We start from the raw sequence: 22,915 nt of genomic DNA, 5'->3' as shown, positions 1-22,915 counted from the left end.
TGCAGAAGTTGAAGCCTTCATCTGGGCGATGCAATGTATCGATGCAATGTATGATTGGACATGACTTCCGGGATGTGGCTTTTCTTACCGACTGCTCCGACTTGGTGAAGATGGTGTCTTCCCCAACTGATTGGCCAGCTTTTGCAACATATTTAAACAACATTTGGATCGACATGAAGGAGTTTTCTTCTTTCTCTTTGATTTATGTTTCTCGTAATGCTAATGTACGAGCGGATTTTTTAGCACACCAAACGCATGTGTCTCCGCTTACAAAAACATAAATAAATGTGTGACAAAAATTAAGAAAAAACCTTCTTTTGTTTTCATCTAACAAAAACTTGAATACTTAAATTTCTACCGTATTTTTTATTATTCTAAGTTATGAATAACAACGTATCGGCGGAATAACATTTAATTTTTTTTATCTCTCCTATACATCTACGTGGTTAAATATTTTTTGGTATCTTTAATTCTAAATTTTTGTGTGTTTAAAACATTGTTAATCTCTTTAGTATATCTACTCTCGGTATATGTCATGTTACCATAAAAAAGGATTTATTTCGTGTATATTAGACATTTTATTGTTTTTTACTTAAATAAAAAAAAAATAAAAAATAGAGCATAATTACATAATTATTTTTTTGTATGGCTGATATTTTTTTTTTTTTGTTTCGTCAACTAATATCGGTATTTATGATTTCAAAGTTTCAAATGGTTGATGATGTAATTAAGCACCGAAAAAGAAAACACCAGCTACACTATCAGTTTATATTTTATGAGTCACTATTAGACATTTAATATGTTTAACTTACGAGTACTGTTTTTTTCATGGAAACTAATTATTATGCGTTTGGTATTGTTTTCAATTCCAAATTTAATTTTATTGAGAAATATCTTCATTACGTTTTGTTGTAACAGGAAGAAAGAAAAATTAAAAAAAAAAATAGAAAAACAAAACAATCATTTTCATATACACTTTTCAATGTAAACTGGTTGGTCAACTTTAGGAAAGGTTTTTTTGAATGTGAACTACACAAATATGGCATTCTTCAACGAATTAGACTCTAAATAATAATAATAATCGCAATAATAGAGAATTTTAGGATCGTGCGTGCTCGAACGATAGCATTTCATTTCAACGAAACATTATAACAACTAAATAAGGGAATTAAGAGACCTTATTTTGGACTATAGTGACTCAGTTTATATTGTCTAACTAAATTAGGACCCGCGGATAGAAATTATTTATAACTAAAATATTTAAATTATAAATTTTATTTGTTGGTTAAATATGTTATAATTGTATAATAATTTTAATTTTATGATTTAAAGTTTAAACCATATAATACCATAATATAATTTATTTTTTACATAATATTTATTTAATCAACTTAATTACATATTTCTATTCTTTGATACCGATAGTGTTAACAAAGTAATGAAATGATGTTTTACCCGTGTCACACCAAATTAATGATATTTTAAATCTATATAAACATCGACAAATCTGTCCCGCTATATATCTTCGCCCAGAGATATTTTAACTCGCACTATATCATGTTAATTTTTTATATTTATTATTTTTGTATTATAAATATTAGCTTGAGTTGCTATGTTATTTATTAAGATTGTAACCATTTACATTTTATAAGATTGACGCTTCTTATAAAGTTTAAATATTTATAATACTTAGAATTCTTAAAACGGTTGAGCATTTCTCGTAAATTGAGTAATATATGTCCGTTTTTAAAACTTTGTATTACAACATATGCAGGAAAAAACACAATTTTTATTAACTTGTATTATAGAATAATTCAAGATAATTTAAATATAAATTCAAATAAAAATGAAAAGGAATCATATATTTATGTTTGAGTGAGGTAGAAAGATTTTCTTATTTTCTTAAACCTTACTTACAATGCATTAAATGCAAAATCTTTCCAAAAAATATTTTTGAACAAAAACTGCTGCAAAAATACTAGTATAGATAGTGACTCAGTTTATATTTTATGAGTCACTATTAGACATTTAATATGGGAATTAAGAGACCTTATTTTGGACTATTTCCTTACCCCCATTAACCCCATCACTTGTTATCAGAATAATAGATCAAAGATGAGATGATCGACCGATCTGTCAATAAATGTTGAACATCAATGCCTATACTATAACGAAATGATGAGAATTACTGGTCCTTCTTTCTAATTAGTATCATGTTATAGAGTCGTTGAGACTTCTTCACTTCATGTTTTGTAATATTTGGTGTTTGATTTTTTAGGGTAAGCACGTCTAACGGAAACTCAATTATACATTACGTTTTCGATCATTTGTGTGTTACTGCTCTCCTACTCATTCTCATCTATATCATTAATTAAAACTTGGTCAAATTATTTGTTTTAACGAATAGAGCCCACTAATTTGTTATGAAATCGTCATTATTAAACTTATCAATCATCATCACTGGAAAAGTGCATATCAAACAGAAGAAACATATTATAGCCTCGTAACTAAACTACTATACCTCCCCAAAACAAAAGTCATACGATGCAATAACATACACACGGCTTATTGTGGAACTGGAAACGTTGAAAACCATTCATAGATTTTCGATAACCGGAATAGGAGGTTTCCACAATAGCCCTATATTCCATCTGATTGGTCAGGTCAGGTCTGGTCTGGTCCGATCCGGTCCAACTCGGTTTGTTCGATTTGTGTTGGGTCTAACTGACGTAGGGAGGGTCCATGAAAACCCACTGGAAAACTTGCTCATACTGAACGGCAGCGTTTTCCCAAGAATAGTTTTGGGTCATTCCTCTTCTCATCAATCCTTCCCATGACTCTCTATACTCTCTGTACGTTGCTGCAGCCAACCTCAAGGCCTGAGATGTAACACAATAGGGTCATTTCCCCTAAACCAAAAACGTATACCACAACTCCTAAAGAGAAATGGGGAGTTCAATGAACTTACCGACACCATGCTGTCTTTCGACAAGGGAGTGAAAACCCACCTGAAACATGTAAACCACAAAAGAAAGATTCATAAAAATACAAATCATTGGACTTTGATCTGTCACATTTGTTTCTCAAAACAGAAGAATATATTACCCTGTACCAGCACCAGCTCCACCTTCTGCGTAAGGGTTGAAATTCTCAACCGTATCCTGACAACAATTTGACTCAATTATACTCATACCACCTTTTAATTATCAAACAATTCTCTGATTCTGAACACATAAGAATTTGTATTTATCCGGTTTTTGAAGATTTTAAGAAACTCACTCTGAGTCCTCCAGTGCCATGAACAACTGGAATGGTTCCGTATCTCATTGCGTATAATTGATTTAAACCGCAAGGCTCGAATCTTGACGGCATCAGAAGGATGTCACATCTGTTTAAAGATTTCAAAACAAAAGCCAATGAGATGTTTGTGACAATCTCAAGGTTTTCTACAACAGCTCCTTCACATGACACATGTGATAATCTAATGAATCGATCTACCTAGATAAGTAGAGTCTTTTGGAATTTGACGAAAGTCTAAGTTAGAGAGACATTCTTATTTTTTTACCCGGCTGTGATTCGATGAGAGATTGGAACATTGAAGCCAACCCAACCACGGAATTTGTCTCTGTATGTTTCCTCCATACTTCTCATCCAGCTTTCATATTTTGGGTCACCTGAGCCAAGCATGACCTGCAAGAAACCAAATCACATTAAATAAGTCAATAAAAAATAAACATGTCTTTCACTGAAAAAAGGAATATCAGAATGCAGAAAAGTGCTACACAAGCCAAAAACATTTCTGCCTCGGGCTTAAGAAACATGTGAAAAACACATCAGCCACTTGCACTGTGTACTTTCCAGTCAATCTGTTCAAAAGACTCACTTACGAATTGAATGTCATCCACCATGAGATCAGGACCAGCGGTTTGGATCAGATCAATGCCCTTCTGGTAATCAAGTCTTCCAATAAACCCAATCTGAGAAAAGTTTCAAGCCATGCCAGGCTACATGAGTTTGATTTAAGACAAAATTGAATCTGAAAAACTGAAAAGTTTGGCTTTTGAAATCACACCATAGGACATTCAGGCCTAATGGGGAGACCCAATTCCTTTTGTAGTGCCATCTTGCATTTGACCTGCAATGCCCAAAGCAGACACAGAAAGTCAATTCACCATATCAATGCCCAAAGCAGAGAATGCATTCACCATCATAATGCACTGGTATTGCTAGATTATGGAGCATTTACTCAAGAAAACTTCACATCACCTTCTCGGAGATATCATCAGCAGAATAATGGAAAGGAATGTGTTCATCTGTGGACGGATTCCACTCATCAATATTAATTCCATTTGTTATCCCTGATAATCATCGCAAGAATATCAGCTTGGAAAAATGTCTTAAGTAATAAGAGACAGGGGTTTTAGGATCAGTGAACAGTACCATTTATAACACTCTTCCGACTAGAAAGCAAGTCTTGCAGACCATATCCACCTTCAACAGTAGTGATTTCCCATGCATAGCCCTGAAAAAGCGGAAAGCAAGTTCCACTCAGAATACCAACTCATCCAACTTATAATTTACAACAATTACTATTAGTGATTCACTAACAATTAGGGGTTATGTTTACAAAGATCCATCACCTGGCTCACAGTAATGATACGGTCAGAGGTAACAATAGCACCCTTGAGAACATTAACTGCTTCACCGGTGTCAAGAGCATGAGTTCTTGCCCATGTTGGAAACACCCACCCGACAGCTCCATACCATTCTGAAGGCAGTCCTAAGTTGGTGTAAGTAGCTGCTGGCTCCACTCCCTTTCAGTAAAAGAACCAAATTATGAAATGCAAAATAACTAACGAGTTACGACCATATATAAACCACTAGAAGAATAGATATTCGAGTCTAGAGAAATGCTTTAAGAATTTTACCTGGTGAGCAAGGTTATGTATAATGAGAATGCTTCTTGCATCCTTATAAACTCCGTATGGGCGATACTTTGCAGCCAAAAGTCTGGAATCAAAGGGGATACACATATGAGTTTTAAAATACACAAAACTAAAGTCCATCAATGAAACTGCAGTCCTGCACATCTGTTCAAAAGTTGAACCCAATAGTAAGGTAATGTGAGTAAGAAAAGGTTACATGGGAACAAGTCCGGCATGCCAGTCATTGACAAGGAAAAGGGATTTCTCTCCGTAAGTGAACCCTCCAAGAGGAAGCACAAGAGGGGCTTCACACGCGGCATGGCAAAGTAACGTGAACCGAAACTGTAATAACAAAATGTGAGAGACGAAGCATTTTTGTCATTTTTGGTAGAGCACACGATTTAAACACACAACATTCACGCAATGAAAGAAAAGTTACAATTTTAAAAATAAGAAGTCTTTTTGTGGACAATGTCACCAGTATTTCGATCAACAGTAGTACCTGATTATCACCAAAGGCTCCTTTACTATCTCCGTATGGATTTCCTGGTCTATGGTAGGATTTATGATCAACAAAAACCTAAAAACAGTTAACAAACAGAAAAAAACAACAAGTAAATAAATGGAGATTGTCATAAATCCACAAACAATTTATGTAAGACAAGATTAGTGGGTTACCCAGTCAACACCATCTCTATATTCATGATAAAAGGAAACTTCTTGAGAACCTCCAAAGCAATTAACAGTAATACGGACCCCCAAATCCTTAGCCCTGGCATAGTTCTTGTCACCAGCGGTTCCGTTCAGGTACCGAGGAGAAACAACCATAACACGATGCCCACGACCAGCAAGAGCTATAGGCAAAGAACCACAAACATCTCCTAACCCTCCTGTTTTAGAGTAAGGAGCAGCCTCGGACGTAACGAAAACGAGGTTATTGACAAATTCAGCTTTTCCACTGGGAACTCCAACTTCTGCAGCTCCTTCTTCAACAACAGCTCTATTCCCAGGTACACCAAAATCAGCCATTACTGTTTCATCAATAACGTCTTTCTTCTCTCCTTGATGTGTAATTTCGTCAGTGCTAGTGCCAAAGAGTTTTTGATCACCTGTATAACAAAAAAAATACAAAATTCTAAACCCCAAATTGTACTACTCTATATCAGAAATGAAAAAAAATCAAATATTCTAAACCCTAAAGAACCACCAAATCCCTAAATTCACAAACACAGCAGTGAGTAAATTCAAAGAAGAGTGATTCTAATATTACCAGGAGGACTGAGCTGAAATCCAAGAACGGAGCCAGAGCCATCTCTCTCTGCGTCAGCGATAAATCCTTTATCATCACCATCAGACTCACCAGAGCCACCACCACCGGAGAAGGAAGAAGAAGAAGAAGAACGGCGGAGCAACAGCGGACGTTTGATACTACAAAACCTGCGGCGAAAACGAGGGAAACCGAGACTCCCGATCGGACGGGAATAACCGGTTCGGTTTAATCCGAGGAGCGGTTCGATCCTAACCGCCGAGCCACTGATCTGAAGAGACGACGCCATTGATCAAATCGAAGAAGAGAGGGGTGAGTGGGTAGTGAGGGTTTCTGAAAATGCTGATTAGATAATTTAAAATTCGAAATATATATTTTGTCGATTTCGAAATGGGGTACTTTGGGGAAAGATTGAAACCACCTGTGGCCTATCTACTACGTAAAGAATCCCCTTACGATGCGAACTTCGCCGACATGCTTCCAAATCTTTATAAAAAGTTGTAACCCACACACACAGAGAGAGTACACTGTAACCCTTTAATTCTTGACTAAAACAAAAGTTTTGGATCTTTAATTAGGAAACATAATCAAAATTTAATTTTATTCCTTCCCCAACCCAAATACAAATTAAAGAAAAAAATTTGATAGATCCAACAATTATAAACTCGAATTTTTTTTTTTAGTTTACTGTTTTGCAACATACATTTTTCAGATCTTTTGGATATGATTTTGTATGTTATTTTTAATGGATCTCTCAGAAAAGCGCGAAAATTAAGAACCGAGTTGACGAGTAAAAAAAAAAAAGAAGGATCACATTCACACACTTCTGCCGAAACTGAAGCCTCACGTTTTGCCACGTGGTATTTAGTGGGGTAGCTCCACTTTTTTGGTGGTCGTGCTGAAGATTTTATAGTATTGGGCCTATTTTGCGAAATGCAAATGTATAAGGGTCTCGCAATTAATGGGCTTCGTAACAGACAGTAATTATACGTTTTTGATAACGTGTCCGTTAGTATTTTATATCCCAACTAAGGCCATGAATGGAATGAATGGAAGATGGTTTTTAAATGGTTTTTAGATTATAGATTTTGGTTTTTGATTTTTGAAATTTTAGTTTTTTGTAGGAAAGTTATTTTTTGTTTATTTTAAAAAATAACTACATAAAGAAATATTAAAAAAACAAAATGAATCGAAACTTTTCCCTAAAATCTCTAATTACGTAGATTCTAGTTTTTGTTAATATTTGTAAAGAAAAGCTAAAAAATAGATTTTCTATTTTTTAGGGAATCTATATAATGTAAAATCTTGAATAGAGAAAAAATTGGTTTTTGAAAAACAAAATCCAAAAAGTATCGTAGAATCTACTTGTCATTCAAGGCCTAAACTAACTTGTAACGTTTCTTTGTCATAATGAGTTGTACACTATATGATTTGTTTTCATTATCAACTTGTGCGACTCGTGTATTAAAATAGTTATGTTGTGGAACTCTATTGATTGTGGGTTGACTAATTAGTTATTGTATGCATTTTTTCAGTGAAAATAATAAATAAGTTAACTTAGTAGTTAGTACAATCACCATAAAGACACTATTTTCATGAATTAAAAAAAAAACTAGCTTTCAAAGTGATTCGTATATTTTTTAACAAAAAAAAAAAAAAAGTGATTCGTATTACTTCTGAAAATTCTTAACTCCATTAGTCATTTACTCATATATAAAAAAATGGTTAAGGTTGCAAAATTGAGTGCTACTTAACTATGAGTCTATGAGTCACGACACCTTCCCTGATTACCAAAAATCAACCTGTAATTTGAAGCAATTTTTGAAGCTATTCGTTATGAATTACTAACAAATATTTAACACCTCGTGCTTCCCTCGTGGGTATTATTTATATACATATATGTAAAGATAATATGATTCTAGAGAATAAAAACGACACAACTATGTTTTCTTTTTGAAAGAAGAAAAAAAGGAAAGTCACATAATCTGAAATCTCCTTCATATCTCAAAATCGTTGGCAACAGTTTCGTTACAATTGGGGTTGAAATGGAAAAGCCAAACCGACCAGTCAATGCAAGCTGGTTTGGATTGAATGACGGCCAAAGTGAGACTATAGATGCAGAATTATTAGTGGATCTTCTTGAGACTTTTAGATTTGGTAAAGATAATGTTCCCCCCGGAGAATTTCGATTCAAGGCGGTAGCGACCGCGCCGGCGCCTGTCAACATTACCACCCAGATAGATGTGGAAGTCGAAGAGAAAGATGATGGATCTCAAGGTACATACAATTATTATTAGTCAACTTGTCACCTAGATACATGTTTTTATTTTTCTTGATCTTAACTTTTTTTGGTACGTGACGTACGTCTACTACTTGTAGGATTTCTCAAATTTCCAATTCTTTAACCGGACTCAATCTTGCATAACCGGTAGATCAATCTCTTGTTTACTTTTTTCTTAATTGCTCTCGTAGGAAACAAGTCTGTTCGTGAAAGCACATCATCAGTATGTTCCAATTCAGATCCAGTAGTACTTGAGACTACTGTCAGCCAAACCGGTTCAAACAATGAAACCGACTTAAACGAAGAATCCGAAGAAGCAGGTTCAAATGAAGAAAACGGTTTAGATTGGTTAAAGTCGAGCTCCATAAACTTAGCAAATGTAGAGAACGAAATGCAACAGAACAGAGAAAATGGTGAGATAGAAGGACAACAAGAGGAAGAAGAAGAAGAAAAGAGGGAGATATCATCATCATCGGATTCAGAAGAAAAGTCAAACCTAGAGAAGTTGCTTGAAACACAAGAAAATTATGAGCTTTACTGTCCATGTTGTAGCTCATGTATCACCAGAAAAGTGATTCTCAAGAAAAGGAAACGTGGGAAGCACGTTGATTTGTCTGGGGATCTAAAACTCAATGTACCGGGTGAGGAAACTGACGAACCAAGCGACATTGAAGAGATGGAGCCACCGGTTAAGGTTCATGTCCTCCCTGAGACTCGTATTGAGGATGATGTTCAAGAAGATAAAGAGGAGGGAATTATCTTCTCATGCTTGGCTTGTCTTAAGTACTTCATCCGGTTAGGTATATCAAACTTTTTCTAAACCGTTAAATCACCTTTTTCCGGCCGGGTTTGCATGGTTTTATAAATTTGATGAGCCATGCTTTTTAATCCAATTTCAGGAACAAGGTTCTTACAATTTGTTTATATCAGGGCAAAACCGGTTGAGGAACCAGGTATGTTATCCCTGAATCGAGACAAAATTATTAAGTTCGTCCTCTCACCTAAACCGGACTAGACAAATTGATTCCAAACTGGGGAAAATCAAGAACGGTTTTGATGAAAAAACATTAGTCAAATTTGTATATGATTGATACTATACAACTATATTTATCTTCTATACTAAGAAAATTTGCAAATTATATGCAGTTAAAGTAAATTTAGAGATCAGAAATAGTATTAACACAACACAATCACTGCCACAAATTCAACCGGACGGAGAAAGATTTGCCATTGAGGTTTTGAAGAGCACCGTCTACGGCGGTCTCACGGAGACCATCACCAGCCTCGGCGTTGTATCCTCAGCCGCTGCCTCTGGTTCCTCCACCGGTAAGTCACCATTCTTTGTTTTTTCTTTTTAATTAATTAGCAAATAAATGCAAGATTAGTTTATCATGAGACTATTTCTGTTTATAACAACAAATAATGATTTAAAGTTCTACTGTTTCAGTGAATATACTGGCTCTTGCTATCGCAAATTTGGCTGGTGGACTCATCGTCCTAGCTCAAAACGTAATTAATTACTCGTACCCCTTTGTAAACCTTTTCTTGGCTATATATTTTTCTTCTTTGATTTCTTGATATATTCGATTTTTTTTTTTTTTCTTGTAGCTTCAAGATATAAGAAACAGTTCAGATCAAGAGATAGATCGGTACAAGGAATTGTTAGGGAGACGTGATAATTTCCGGATACATATCTTAGTAGCGGTCATGTCTTACATTTTCTTCGGCCTAATTCCACCATTAGTTTATGCATTCTCCTTCTACGAAACCGGAATCAAGAACTACAAGCTCATCTCGGTTTTCTCGGTTTCTCTGGTTTGCGTCATTTTGCTCGGTTTAATCAAGGTCTATGTCCGAAAACCGCCAAACTCACGTGAATCGATTAAAGCTTATCTCAAATCTGCGGTTTATTATACGTCTATTGTGGTTGCCTCTTCTGGAATTTCATACGTTGTCGGAGATATCATGGGAGAGTATATCGGGAAGCTCACTTGGATTAGTTTAGACCAGGTTAATATAACTTCACCACTTGATGGAATTAAACAGGAAGAGTACCGGTTTACTTCCTTTTAATGTAGTGAAAAGGTGAGACTAAGAACCGGTCAGACCACTATCGTATATTTTTGTTCTAATCACTTCCTAAGTCTCTTTTCCTTTCTTTTGGTACATGCAAAGTGAACATTTTTTTTGGTAGGAGAAACGAGACAAATGTATGTCTCTCCATATATGCAAAGTGAACTTTGTAAAGAGTTAAATGTTAAAAGTTAAAACCAATTAAGTAATGCTTTATTGGATGGAATAAAGGTGCTTTGAGTTTTTTTTTTTGATATTGGATTATCTCTTTGAGTTTAGTTACTATGTGTAACCGAGTGATTTGACAAGTTATATTGTTAGCAATATTGAATAGTATAAAAATCATTGACCTGCCGGTTTCAACTTCCCCCTTAATAGATAGTTGTAATTGTAAACCATATAGCACAACTTTAAAATACTTGTTTGCAAACCAGTTTTAGTTACTTAAAAACTTTTGGTTCCATTAAAAACTTTGGTTAACAACTGGATTCCGAACCACATACACACACAGTCCACAACTCCACAAATATCATGTCAGTAATAAAGAACGATTACACTCCCAATATTTACTCAAAAACAAATACTCCAATTGAATGCTAAAGACTAAAGATATAAATGTACTACAAATGTTTTGGGTAATTTGATGTGACGACAAATAATAAAAAGAAAGAAAAAAGTATTGTTACGCTGACGTGATAAAGGAACTACTTGTGCCCGAAGTTTTCACGCTCTCTCTATTTTTTTCTCTCTCACACACACATTGACACACTCTCTCTTCTTCTTCTTCTTCTCTCTACACTGTCTCCTCTTCTTTCTCCTCTCTGTCGTCTCTTCCCAAAAAAAAACACTTTTTTTTTTGTTTCCCCTTCTTCTTCTTCTTCTTCTTCTTCTTCTTCTTCTTCTTCTTCTTCTGGGTTTTGATAACAGAGAGAGTCACTCTGAAAGGTAAAGTATATCATCATCCTTCCTTCATCACTTCCATTGTTTCTTCTCAAAAAGTTGATTTTTTTTTCCATGGTTACATTTTTTTTCCTTATTTCTCCGCTTGAATTAGAGAAATGTGTTCTGATTCTTCTTATTGTTAAAAAAAATCTGAACTTTTCTCGTTTCTCTTAAGAAAAAATTGAACCTTTTTTTTTTGGGTAAGCTAATAATCACTCTACCAAGTTATCAAATTTGTTTAGTTATTTACACTTTCTCGGCTTTATGATAGGGTTTTATTCATCTTCTTCGTTCTGATCCACACTTATCCTTCTTCTGTCAGATTTTTGTTTCCTGGGTTTTGTCGGAGAGAAATCAGTCGGCGAACTTACGGTACTCTCTCTCTCTCTCACTCTCTTTGGCTCTTTGTGTGTTGCTGCTGCTGGGTTTAAACTCTGTTTTTTTCTCAATATCGAAACTTGATCAGGAATTGAATTGATTGACAACTAAACCCTAAGAATTGGTTTGTCGTAGGTTGGATGGAATAAAGTCTCTGTTTTGCAAATACCCAATTTTTTTTAAACCCTGTCTTCTTCAATATCTTTGCAGTGTTGGTTTTAAGAAGCCAATGCGTTTCCAGATTTGGCCTGTTACATTTTCATGTTATGTGCAAGATTGTGTGTACATGTGTTTACGTTTAGTAAAAGTGTAGAACAAGTATTAGATTGATATTGATATTCACAACTTAAATCGGTGAATGCCTTCCGCAGTGAAGAAAAAGTTTTTAACTTTTGATGCAGCAGTCTTTCTTGTAGGTTCTTTATAGTAAGTCGTTCAATGATGATCTAAAAACCATTATTTAGCCATCTTTCATACATTCCCATTCGATAGCTGTGTCACTGATTACATTAATGTTCCTTGTAATCAATGATTTCCATGTTTAGCTTCCACTGTAATCCTGATTTTAATTCAAAAGTTATTCAGTTTCATGTTGTTTCTGTCTTCGCATTTCAGATGAGTAGCAGGCGATCAGTGAAGAGATCATTGATTCTATCTGACGATGAAGATGAAGATATCTTTTACAGCTTCAAGGTTCTTCTTCCTAACGGTACTAGTGTGAAACTCACACTTAGTAACCCAGATCCTAAGATGTCTATGCAAAACTTTGTCAACCTGGTGAAGAAGGAGTACGATAATGCTAGGAAAGACTGCGTTTTGCTGTCTAAGAGGACGAGGGTTGATTGGAACTCAGGCGGAAAGTTTTCTCTTGAGTCAAATGGCGAGAAGATGAATGGCGTTGTTCGTTTTGCTGCCTTTAAGCCGAACTTGTGCCATATAATACGCCTTAATGTGAGTTCTTCTCTTTTCGTTCCAGTCTTTTACATAATGATTTCAATTTTGTTTTGCACTGAGATATGTGCTTGACTATTTTCCACTTCTTATTTCTGATATTTTTTGACTCAATTTCTATCTCTGGATCAGGACGGTTCTGGTATAGCTTCCACCATGTATGAGGTCAGTATTACTATTCTAAAACATATATGCTTTCTATCTCATTGTCTACTTAGGTTGGTCTGTGATGGTTCACACTTGTTTTTGCAGAACTTGTGGGACTTGACACCTGATACTGATCTGCTTAAAGAACTACCTGAAAATTATAGCTTTGAGACAGCTCTCGCGGATCTGATAGTAAGTGTTTTAGTAAAATTACCTAAATGGAAAAGTGTTTCGTGTTGGTTCAAAGTGGATATTGTGCGTTGTTGTAAACCGATGCACATTACTTTATCCTTATTGTGTAGACTGGCACACATTGTTTGACTTCGATTTTTGTTCTTTTGGATGTGGTCTAGCTCTTTGGATAGTGCCCAAAGAAACAAAAAATATAATTATTTCCTCCGCTTCGCGTTTGCAACCAAAAGTTTTTAGGGATTCACATTGTGTTTCCAAATAATTCACTTACTCTCACTCAATTAGTCACATGGTTTTGACATTAATTCTCTGGATCTGTTGATAAGATTGGGGTTTGTATCTGTTAAGTTTCTCCTTTATTTCGGATATGGAATCCTAATTTTTCTGTTGCTAAATTAACAGGACAATTCCTTGCAAGCTGTGTGGCCTTATCGTGAAGGAGCTCGGAAACTGATTAGGTATGTTCTTATATTAGGAAGTTAGATGACAACCATTGAGTGTAATCCTTCAACTCATGTGATTATTTTCCAGTGTGGATATTTCTGCTGACCGGATTACAGTCTTTGATACCGGGAAAGGAATGGACAGTAGTGAGGAAAATTCTATTGACAAATGGTGAGATTGTTTCTTCAATTATATTCAAATGCTCACAGAACGTGGATTATGATTATGAACTGAGAAAATTGTTTTATAGAACAGACAACTTAACATATTTTACGTATTAAGCTTGATATTGCAGTCAAGTGTTCTTTACTCAAATTTGTTTCAAATTGTGCAGGGGTAAGATTGGGGCGTCATTACATAGATCTCAAAAAACCGATGCTATTGGAGGCGACCCACCATACCTTAAGGTAATTCATTAGTCGCATAGATTCATTTTTTGCTCTTTTATGTTTCTCTTTGGACTGTTCTTTCTGTATCAACACCTGTCTGTTATTTTACTGTTTTTGAAGAGAGATTCACTCTTTTTCTATTTAGCCATACTTTGGGATGTTCGGATATGGAGGACCTTATGCTTCTATGTTCTTGGGAAGGTGTGATTTCAGCTTTTGTTTACCCAAAACTGTTAAGGTCAACCTATGGTAGACGCATTCACTTGTTGTGTCTAACTCTCTTCTCTGTCAGGCGTACTTTGGTGTCTTCTAAGACAAAAGAGTCCAAGAAAGTTTTCACTTTGCAGTTTAAGAAAGAAGCCTTGATTGACAATCGGTCTATATTGGGAAAAAACTGGAAGGTAATATGATTCACCATCTTTATGTTTAGCTCATATTTTTTTCTTGTTGTCATCAGTGTTTCATAAACAATGAATTCTGAATTTCTTGTATAGACTGATGGTGGCATGAGGGACCCATCGGAGGAGGAAATTAAGTTATCGCCTCATGGAAGCTTTACAAAGGTACCCCCTTGTTCAAAAATATCTTCCTTTGTTCCCCCATATGACGTGAAAAATAATCTTCTATGTACTGTCAGAGATGCAGAACAAAATATAGTTGAACATATCTTGCTTCTGAACGAGTTTGATATCTTGAATTTTGTCGCTTTTAATTGAGGTTATGTTCTTAATTTGTTTACTCATCTAGTTCAATGATAGTCATGTATCAAATTATAATATTCATCTTGGATTATAGCGGAAGTATTATGTGTGTTCTAGAATCTAGAGATTGTGCGGAAACCGCATGATGTTGTTCTTAACTCCTATGAAGCTTGATCTTCATAATTTCTAATTTATTCTCATAAAGCTTAGCTATGATATGTTATCAACTGCCTATCTAACTGCTGGTCTATATTCTTTTTAGGTTGAGATATGTGAATCAGAATTTGACATCTCCAAAATATATCAACTCCAGTGCAGGCTTAAGGATATTTACTTTCCTTACATCCAGGTATTCTTTGGCTATTGATAATACAATAGGTCATAATCCATGTTTATTGCTCAGGGTTTGTTGATGGCTTTAATAGTTCTTAAAGCATGCTAACCTTCACCAGAGTACGTTATTGTCTACTTGGGTCAAGTGATTCCAGAAATGGGCTATAAATATGGAAAAATGCATGAGTTTCTGATTATATGTTTTCTTCTAGTTCTGCCTTTTGACCATTTTTTTGTTGAGTCTTTTTTTTAGTTCTAATAAAATGTGACTGTTTTAATTTGCTTTATCAACCTGTAGTGTGATGAACTCTCCAAAACTGGGAGAACTGAAAGGCCTGTAGTGTTTCAGGTTTGTTATTGTCATCATTAGCTAATCAGTTTTGAATCTCGTTTAATATTACTAAGATTATCATTTGTAGCTGATCTATGTTTCAGGTTTGTTATTACTATCCCAAGATAGATTACTAAAAGTGTTCTTGGTTATACTCTTTTCCGGTCTTCTTGATTTTTTCAGGTCAATGGGGAAGATTTAGCTGAGATAACAGGTGGAGAGGTTGCCATTACCAACCTACACTCCACGGGTCAAGTATATTCATTTGAGATTCGATTCACTCTCTCCGGTGGGAAAAGAAAAGGTAAAAACCCCTCTTCGGATCACGATGTTTCCTATGACTATGAGTTAAGCTCCTGGCTGCTTTTGCCTCAGTATCTGGTAGCAAGTCTATTTGAAAGTAATGTCATGAAAATGAAGATGTACCTTTGTTTTCGGTGAATTTGAGAAATTGCCCAAGCTCCTTATATTGAAAATGCAGTGATGGTTGTCTTGTGGTTAGCCAACGCATATTTCATCTTTTTAAATTGGAATTCTTCGAGAGCCCATATTATTTTTGTATGGAGAACGTTGAAATGCCGCCTTAACAGAGGCACAAAACTAGCAATCCTAAGAATTATCTCTTTATTTGGATTCTGACTATATATTTGTTTTTCCAGGGACAACCCAAAAGGCAAATGCTCGCCTGAAGTTTGTTTATTTTCCAATCGTCCAGGTATAACATTCTTTCGTAAAGAGGCAAACATTGCCTTTGGTTACCTTCTAGAACTGAACACTTTAGAAGCTTTGCAGGGAAAAGAAAGCTTTGAGAGAATTTTGGAGAGTTTAGAAGAGGAAGGATGCAAAGTTTCTGAAAGCTTCCAAACTTTTGGTCGTGTTTCAGTAAGAAGCCTTGGTCGTCTACTTCCAGAAGTCCGTTGGGTTAGTCTTATCTTGTCACCATTATCATACAAATTATGGTGTGCAGTACTTTGAAAGTTCGCTATATGCTTGTAAACAAGAATCTAACTTTTTGTTTTATCAATTAATATGTGTAGGATTCAATACCGTTTATGGTGAGAGGAAACAGAGCGTCTACTTTGCAGAAAGGCTCCCGAAGAGTAAAATGCTTTGCTGGTATAAAGTGCTTACATTTTCAGTTGTGCTATTTTTCTTTTCAATTTTTATTTATTTATGAATGTGCACTCTTTGTGGTTGCAGATTTGGATGCTGGTTTTAGCCCAACGCCCTCCAAAGTGAGTACACACTAATCTATATTATTTAACATATCTATTATGAACTGATCACTGAATAAGCTTTGTACAGACCGACCTTGCGAGCCAAAATCCTTTCTCAGTAGCTCTAAGAAACTTTGGTAATAAACCGACGGAGAAAGAGAAGGATGATGGTCAGTTTAAATCCTTTTTGGAATCATGGCTTTCCTCTTCTTTTGTAGTTAGATTATAACGAATCCTTGTTTTTACAGATGTGAGCTTTGAGATATATAAAGACGGAAAGAATGTCAGCTACGCACAAGTTGACGATAATTTTAGAGATTGGGTTATGAAGATGCATGATACCCATGATGAAGAAGCTGCATCGGGTGAAGATGAAGCTGTCCTTATTGTTGGATCACTGGATAAAAAGGCCCTTGTCATTTCGCGTGATGGTATGTATTAGCTTTTGATGGAAGTTAAATAAACTTTGTTTGAAAAGCTATTGCCTTACAATGCATGTTTTCTAAGCATTTTCATATATCCAAATATTCTTACTAACGTTGATGTTGTAGTAGAAAGACACTGGAGGATTTCACTAGATGCATTTTCCCATATATTTCATCTTTATCTCCTTCTATGAATTGGGTGCTCATACCTCCAATGCTTTTGATCTGTAGCTGTGAGGGTGCACAAGGTAGTTACGAGAAAAGGAATGTCATGGAAACGTGGTCAGAATATAAAGATTCTGAGAGGAGCTTGTGCTGGGGTTCACAATAACAATGTGTACGCCACCATTGACTATTTTCTAATAGAAGGGTTTGAGGACGAAGCAGGCGGTTAGTACCATCTACACCATCTTTTAAACTGCAAACTAAATAGTCTTCTGTAGTCGCTGTAGCTTAGCTGTCGTTTTTATGTGTCTTTTGTGCAGGGGATACTCGGATTTTATGCAGGTGATTTGTTTTTATCATTTGACTAGTTCTGTATATTCAATGCAAGTTCTGTATCATATAGCTTTAATATTAGGCCTATCGATCGCCCTGAGAGTGAGGGATGCAAGCTTTCAATCGTCGGTGGAATTTCGAAACTGGAAATTGGGAGGTCTTTATCTTTACCAATTACTATAATCGACTCTGGAAAGGTCAATCACTAAACTATTACCTTGTTCTTTATTTTTTATATGTGTATATTTTTGTTCTCCTCTTCTGCATACAGCAAATGATTTTCAATCTGAAATGTTTTTGTACAGTGCCTACCTGTCGATGCGAATGAATGGAATAGAAAACTTGAGAAGCAACAGGAAAAGGCACCGTCAAAAATTGATTTGCTGGATGAGAGAGATTGCAGAGAATTGGGCATTGATGGGGTATGAACGTTTCATTATTAGTATAAACTAAAGTCAGTTCTAGTAATAGAGTTTAATGCCAACTGCCTTAGCGTGCAAAAATGTATAAATGAGAAATAAGCACTTTTGTCTCCCTTTTTTTACCTTTCACAAAACTAAGCACCTTTTCCTTTCGTACAAGCTTATCACGTAGAGTAACATTTTATGTATCAATATGTTACAGGAATTACCAGTTGGTGATTCCGTGCGTGCTGGGCGAGCTCCCCCAAAACAGATTGTAGCAGTTGTCCGACCTGCATGCTTCACCTCTTCAGCACCGTCCAAGAAGTTGGACCAGTTGAAGTTGGAACAGAAACATATTGTTAAGATGGATGAAGAAATGGTCATGGTAGTAAAGTTGCTAGACACAAATATGAAACCGAGTGATAAGAATGTCAAACCTGTGTTTTCGCAGCGCTTGTGTCCTACATCTCGTAAAGGGATTAGTGGTCTCTACATTTTTTCACTTGGGTCCAAGTTACCGAACCTTTTCAAGAAAGCTGGCACTTACAAATTTTCTTTCTCCATTGTAAGTAACTTTTGACACTCTTCTTTTTGTATCTGAAATTATATATAAAAGGATTGTTTAATAAATTTAAACTGATAGACTTCTACCTTGCAGTTTTATCTGCCATTTTATTTTCAAGTAATCATAGAATGTAATTGCCCAAACGCTTTACCTTCAGGGAAATTCGATTAAGTGCAACAAAACGGTTGTTGTTAGGCCTTCTTCAAAGGTAGCAAGGTGGGAACTTGACGATAATCTGGAGTCCCTTCCATGCAATGTTCAGTAAGACTCCTAATCATTTAAAAAATGGCATATAGATCTCAAACCTTTCTCATTTTCCCTCACTTTAAATCTTGGATTGTCAAATTTGATCAATGTAATGGTGTTTCTACAGGGTGGGTTCTTCTCTTCCACCATTCCGTATCACTTGCTTTGATGAGTACAAAAACCGGATCCCGTTCACTACTGTTCCAAGCCTGGAAGTTGAACTGGAAGCTAACCCTAGATTCCTACTCAAGATTGATCAAATTGAGGCGAACCTGATAGATAGTGGATCAATTCTTAAAATTGAGGTATCTTGCTTCTTCCATGCTTTAAGCACTGATGGTATGATCATAAATTGGTTAATGTTAAGTGAGGATACAGATAATAATGAAATACAGTCCATGGTGTAGGCAGTTTAGCGTTTCACAGTGGTTATGTTTTTGGGTAGTCTAGATCATTTCGTGATTTTATGAGTCTAATGCAGAATATGCTCGTTGAGACTGGTGAGTTAGACCAGATCAGGCCAACTTACGAAGCAACCTTAGAGATACGCGCAATGGACAAGCCTTTTTCTATCTCGGTTGCTTGTAAAGGTAAGCTTTTAGTATTGGTCTATATATTTTTATTTGCAGAAGCTCATATCTAAAATTACAAAAGGTTCGTCAAAGTTGTACTTGCGCACCCAAAATAAACTCAGAGCCGGAGCCGGAGTGTATCGTTCAGTTTTTACTTTAAGTTAGGGAGCTTTCTGTAATTTCTTCACTCTTTATAGAACTCCAAAAAATTGAAGATCTCTGATAGTTATGTAATTAGGGAGTATAGTCGATGCTTTGTATCTATTTATCAAACTGACATTATAAGGACATGCAAAATGAACCAATAGTATTTCTAATATGTATAAATTGTTTTCCTTAACGAAACTTTCTTATTTCAGTTAATCCCGGGCCTCCGGAACGAGTTGCTGTGAATAATCCCAAGGCTTTGGATAATTTGCTTCCCGGTTCTACTGTTGAAGATTTTATCCTTGAGGTATATAATATAGGCCTATGCACGTTGTTTTACAGTAAATTACTGTCAGTAATTAGCTTTTATTCCTAATCAAGCTAACCATAATTTTCATGCAGATATTCGATGGATATAATAACCATGTTGCAGAGGGGACCGATGTTCTGATACATATTGATGGTTACCGTATCGAAGACTGGATGGGCGTCAACCGTAAGGTGTGAGAAGTTTATTCTAGTAAAGCAAAGGAGTCTTTGTCTGACTTGTTTGAGTGAATTTATGTAGTATACCATGCTCTCACCATTGTAACACACTATATGGATGACGCAGTTTGGTTTGCGTTTTGGTTTTAATTTACTCTTCTTTGATCATTTGATAGGTTGATGGTCGTGGCTGCATTGATCTCTCTGGCCTTCTTAAAGTCACAGAAGGCTATGGGAAATCTGGTTACGTGATCTCTTCAAGTTTATATTTTTCTGGTGTCATTCTTTTCTTTTGATGATTTGCTGATTGTCAAGTGTCTTTGTTTCTCTACAGTATCACTGTCCGTAATATATGGTAATGAAGTTATCTTCAGGAAAGAGTCTCAAATTGAGGAACGAGAGCTAAGGCTTGTAACAGAGGTAAATATTCTTTTGGCGCAATTTGGTTTTGTTCCTTGCCAACAAGCTTTTGTCTCTTTACTAACTCTATTCCTGAGATTGTTTGTTTTGATCAGCTGCCCGAATACTGTGCTGCTGGTTCAAATCCCGTGAACCTCATCTTCCAAGTGACGGATTCAGAGGGTTCGTTGGATACTAGCATCCATCATGACGAAAAATCTGGGTGGTTCCATACAATGAGCATTGAATCTGATTCAAGTAGCGTTGAGAGTGCAATCAGATATGCCTTTGTCCATGGATCCTGCAGAGTTCCTTATCTTTATCTCCCAGAGAACGAGGGTGTCTTTGCTTTCAGGGTGTTCCATTCTCGATATCCTGAGCTACATTTGAGCTTAAAGGTAGTAACTAGTAACTGGTGAATTTTGTATATATTGCAATATGTTTCTACTATGGGTAGAATTTTCAGTTCATGTTTATGTTAAATCGCTTTTTCATATTGATTTTCCTGTATTTGATTTTCAGACTCAAGTAACATCTGCTTCCACATTTGAAAGAGAAGAGACTTCAACACCTTATCCAAGGACGACTACACCACCTGAATCAGGAATCCCTTCAATCACAAATCCAGGGCTGACTCCATGTTCACAGATTGGAGTGTTGGCCATTAGGTCATCTTCATTGGCTCTCAGTAGCCAGACTGGCCTGATGGATATGGCAGAGTACGCTGAGGTATGGTCATCACTATTTAAATGGGAAAATATTAATATTTCTCTTTCATTTGTGCCTTAGTGAAAGCAAAACAGTATCTAGAATGATCTAGCTTTTGTATTCCTAGCTTATCTCAGCCACATTGAAAATATTCCTTTCTTCCTGCAGAGCTTAAGAGAAAAAATCAAGACATACGAAGAAAACCGATTTGAAGTAGATCAGCACCTAAAAGGTTTGCAGGCTGAACATGAACATGCTGAGCAAGAGTTGAGTGCACTGCAAGGTAACTAGTATCTTGATTTGCCGGGGTTTAAAGCTGCATTGCTGCTATTTTTGTACTTTTTTTGCATTCTTTTTATGAAATACTACCCATGTTCATGTGAATTTCATCTCAGCTTCTCTGGAAACTCTTGGTGCATCGTTCCCAGAATGCCTATCCACAAAAGAATCTATGATGAATCAAATCGAAGAGAAGCATCATGACACTGCAGCATCGGTTTTCTGCTGTCTGTACAGAGAGGCTCCGCCTCCACAGTCTTTTTTTCTGTCAAACAAAGGTATGTTTGGCGTTGTAGCGCTTCTCGGTTCAGTTGCCTCCACCTCCCTTAGCAGGTAAATATCAATTTATAGCCACAGATTTTTATATTCATAGTGTCTACGCTTGGGAAAATCTTCAATTTCGTAACTTATTTGGTATGACTGACAGGGTTTTGTCTGAATATTTGGGGAAAGACACAATGCTTTCATTGGTGTGCAAATCATCACAATTTGGACAAAAAAGCGATGAGTATCGCAAGCTTCAATCTGAAGCAGCTAGCCACGGACGAACTATCACCAATCGGTTTCTTGTTATTTGTCTTGATGCAACCAGGTACATATTTTTGTACTCTCCATTTGACTTTTGGATTTCTTGTTAATCTATAGCTTAGTCAAATGTTTTCCGGCTCAAAACATGCAGACCTTGGAGGAATGGACTTGTGAAGAATGATCCTCAGAAGAGATTAGCCATGGATAACCCTTACCTGCCGAATGGAGATCCTATTCCCGGTTTCAAAGGCTACGCTGTGAACATGATACACTTAAATTCAGAGGAGTTGGATATACAATCAAACTCGGGTCATGGGCTTAGAGAGACGCTATTCTATGGAGTTTTTGGAGAGTTGCAGGTATATGAGACCGCAGAGGATCTCGAAGCAGCTCTTCCTCACATCAATGGAGACGCTGTGTCTCTAGATGGTGTGATCGCCAGAGAAAACGGTTTCATATACTCTGGTTGCTGGTACATGCACTTTCTATTTTATCCTTTAAACCTTGCAGATCTTTGCTTTCTTTTGTTATCTGTCTTTGGTTATTGGGACTGTTGGTGATCTTTGGTTATTGTGTCTTGTGCTGTGTCAGTACACCGGAAGTTCATTTTCCAATAACCGTAACGGAGAAGCAAGAGAAGGCATTGGTGCGAATAGAAATAGCAAGAGGCAAAAAGAGAAAGGCTGAGAAGGAGATCACCGAGGGGAAATGTAAGATGCGTAAGTTGGTGAAAAAGTTGAAGAAGGCAACGGAGAAGTACCAACACTTACCAGCTACGGCAGACTCTTAGGTTTTTACATTTTAAAAGTCTTCTTAATGTAGTACTTTTGTAAATAGCAGATGATTTGGAACAATTCGGTAGTTTACTAAAACGTTCTTGATGTTTTGGTAATATAAAAAAGGTTTGATGTTTTTTGCCGAAAATATCAAAAGCTATGGGTACTTCTGTGAGTAGAAAAAAGTATAAATCTCCTAATGATGATAAAGTTAAATATCTAAACACGTATATCATCTTCCGTCTTGGGTAATGGAGCCCCAAATAAAATAACCAATAGAAAAATAACTTTATCTGTAAACATATTCATAT

General features: G+C 36.0%; 3 protein-coding genes across 7 annotated transcripts; 2 read left to right on the top strand and 1 right to left on the bottom strand.

Annotated features, from left to right (window-relative positions):
* Positions 1–2,417: 2,417 nt before the first annotated feature.
* LOC104736448 (starch synthase 1, chloroplastic/amyloplastic-like) lies at positions 2,418–7,072 on the bottom strand. Of its 2 annotated transcripts, none has more exons than XR_015577764.1 (15): positions 6,196–7,029; positions 5,604–6,034; positions 5,428–5,505; positions 5,143–5,267; positions 4,929–5,010; positions 4,641–4,814; positions 4,441–4,522; positions 4,267–4,358; positions 4,073–4,135; positions 3,884–3,977; positions 3,566–3,690; positions 3,280–3,388; positions 3,106–3,161; positions 2,969–3,008; positions 2,418–2,879 (listed from the first exon to the last, which is right to left on the bottom strand). XR_015577764.1 is itself a non-coding variant. In XM_010456432.3 (15 exons), the coding sequence occupies exons 1-15, from the start codon at positions 6,479–6,481 to the stop codon at positions 2,721–2,723; spliced, it is 1,992 nt and encodes a 663-aa protein (XP_010454734.1). In that variant the 5' UTR covers positions 6,482–7,072; the 3' UTR covers positions 2,418–2,720. The 2 variants fall into 2 exon arrangements, 1 of the variants encoding a protein (XP_010454734.1); XM_010456432.3 differs by having other exon boundaries at positions 3,888–3,977; positions 6,196–7,072.
* A 1,049-nt stretch (positions 7,073–8,121) lies between these two features.
* LOC104738143 (membrane protein of ER body 2) lies at positions 8,122–10,800 on the top strand. Its single transcript, XM_087481151.1, has 6 exons — positions 8,122–8,469; positions 8,665–9,273; positions 9,373–9,426; positions 9,620–9,799; positions 9,921–9,982; positions 10,082–10,800. The coding sequence occupies exons 1-6, from the start codon at positions 8,238–8,240 to the stop codon at positions 10,544–10,546; spliced, it is 1,602 nt and encodes a 533-aa protein (XP_087337277.1). The 5' UTR covers positions 8,122–8,237; the 3' UTR covers positions 10,547–10,800.
* A 435-nt stretch (positions 10,801–11,235) lies between these two features.
* Positions 11,236–22,752, top strand: LOC104738142 (structural maintenance of chromosomes flexible hinge domain-containing protein GMI1). Of its 4 annotated transcripts, none has more exons than XM_087481422.1 (39): positions 11,239–11,491; positions 11,811–11,860; positions 12,482–12,817; positions 12,950–12,982; positions 13,070–13,156; positions 13,559–13,614; positions 13,688–13,771; positions 13,935–14,007; positions 14,135–14,190; positions 14,282–14,390; positions 14,484–14,552; positions 14,953–15,039; positions 15,322–15,372; positions 15,538–15,658; positions 16,014–16,069; positions 16,147–16,275; positions 16,392–16,470; positions 16,555–16,589; positions 16,660–16,741; positions 16,820–17,002; positions 17,228–17,386; positions 17,482–17,503; positions 17,577–17,691; positions 17,800–17,916; positions 18,119–18,463; positions 18,621–18,724; positions 18,837–19,014; positions 19,191–19,299; positions 19,641–19,735; positions 19,831–19,929; positions 20,091–20,157; positions 20,249–20,334; positions 20,430–20,711; positions 20,836–21,042; positions 21,190–21,304; positions 21,417–21,633; positions 21,728–21,892; positions 21,980–22,300; positions 22,420–22,752. In XM_087481422.1, exons 3-39 carry the CDS (start codon positions 12,482–12,484, stop codon positions 22,616–22,618), a joined length of 4,728 nt encoding a protein of 1,575 aa, XP_087337548.1. In that variant the 5' UTR covers positions 11,239–11,491; positions 11,811–11,860; the 3' UTR covers positions 22,619–22,752. The 4 variants fall into 4 exon arrangements, with proteins under 4 accessions (XP_087337549.1, XP_087337548.1, XP_087337550.1 ...); XM_087481424.1 differs by having other exon boundaries at positions 11,272–11,491; positions 14,110–14,190; XM_087481423.1 differs by lacking the exon at positions 17,482–17,503 and having other exon boundaries at positions 11,236–11,491; positions 17,228–17,390; positions 17,565–17,691.
* The last annotated feature ends 163 nt before the right edge of the window (positions 22,753–22,915 follow it).

The sequence above is a fragment of the Camelina sativa genome, chromosome 13 (assembly GCF_030686135.1).
Source record: "Camelina sativa cultivar CO46 ecotype springtype chromosome 13, ASM3068613v1".
In the NCBI taxonomy this organism is placed as follows: Eukaryota; Viridiplantae; Streptophyta; class Magnoliopsida; order Brassicales; family Brassicaceae; genus Camelina; species Camelina sativa.
This window is presented reverse-complemented; position numbering and strand designations above follow the sequence as displayed.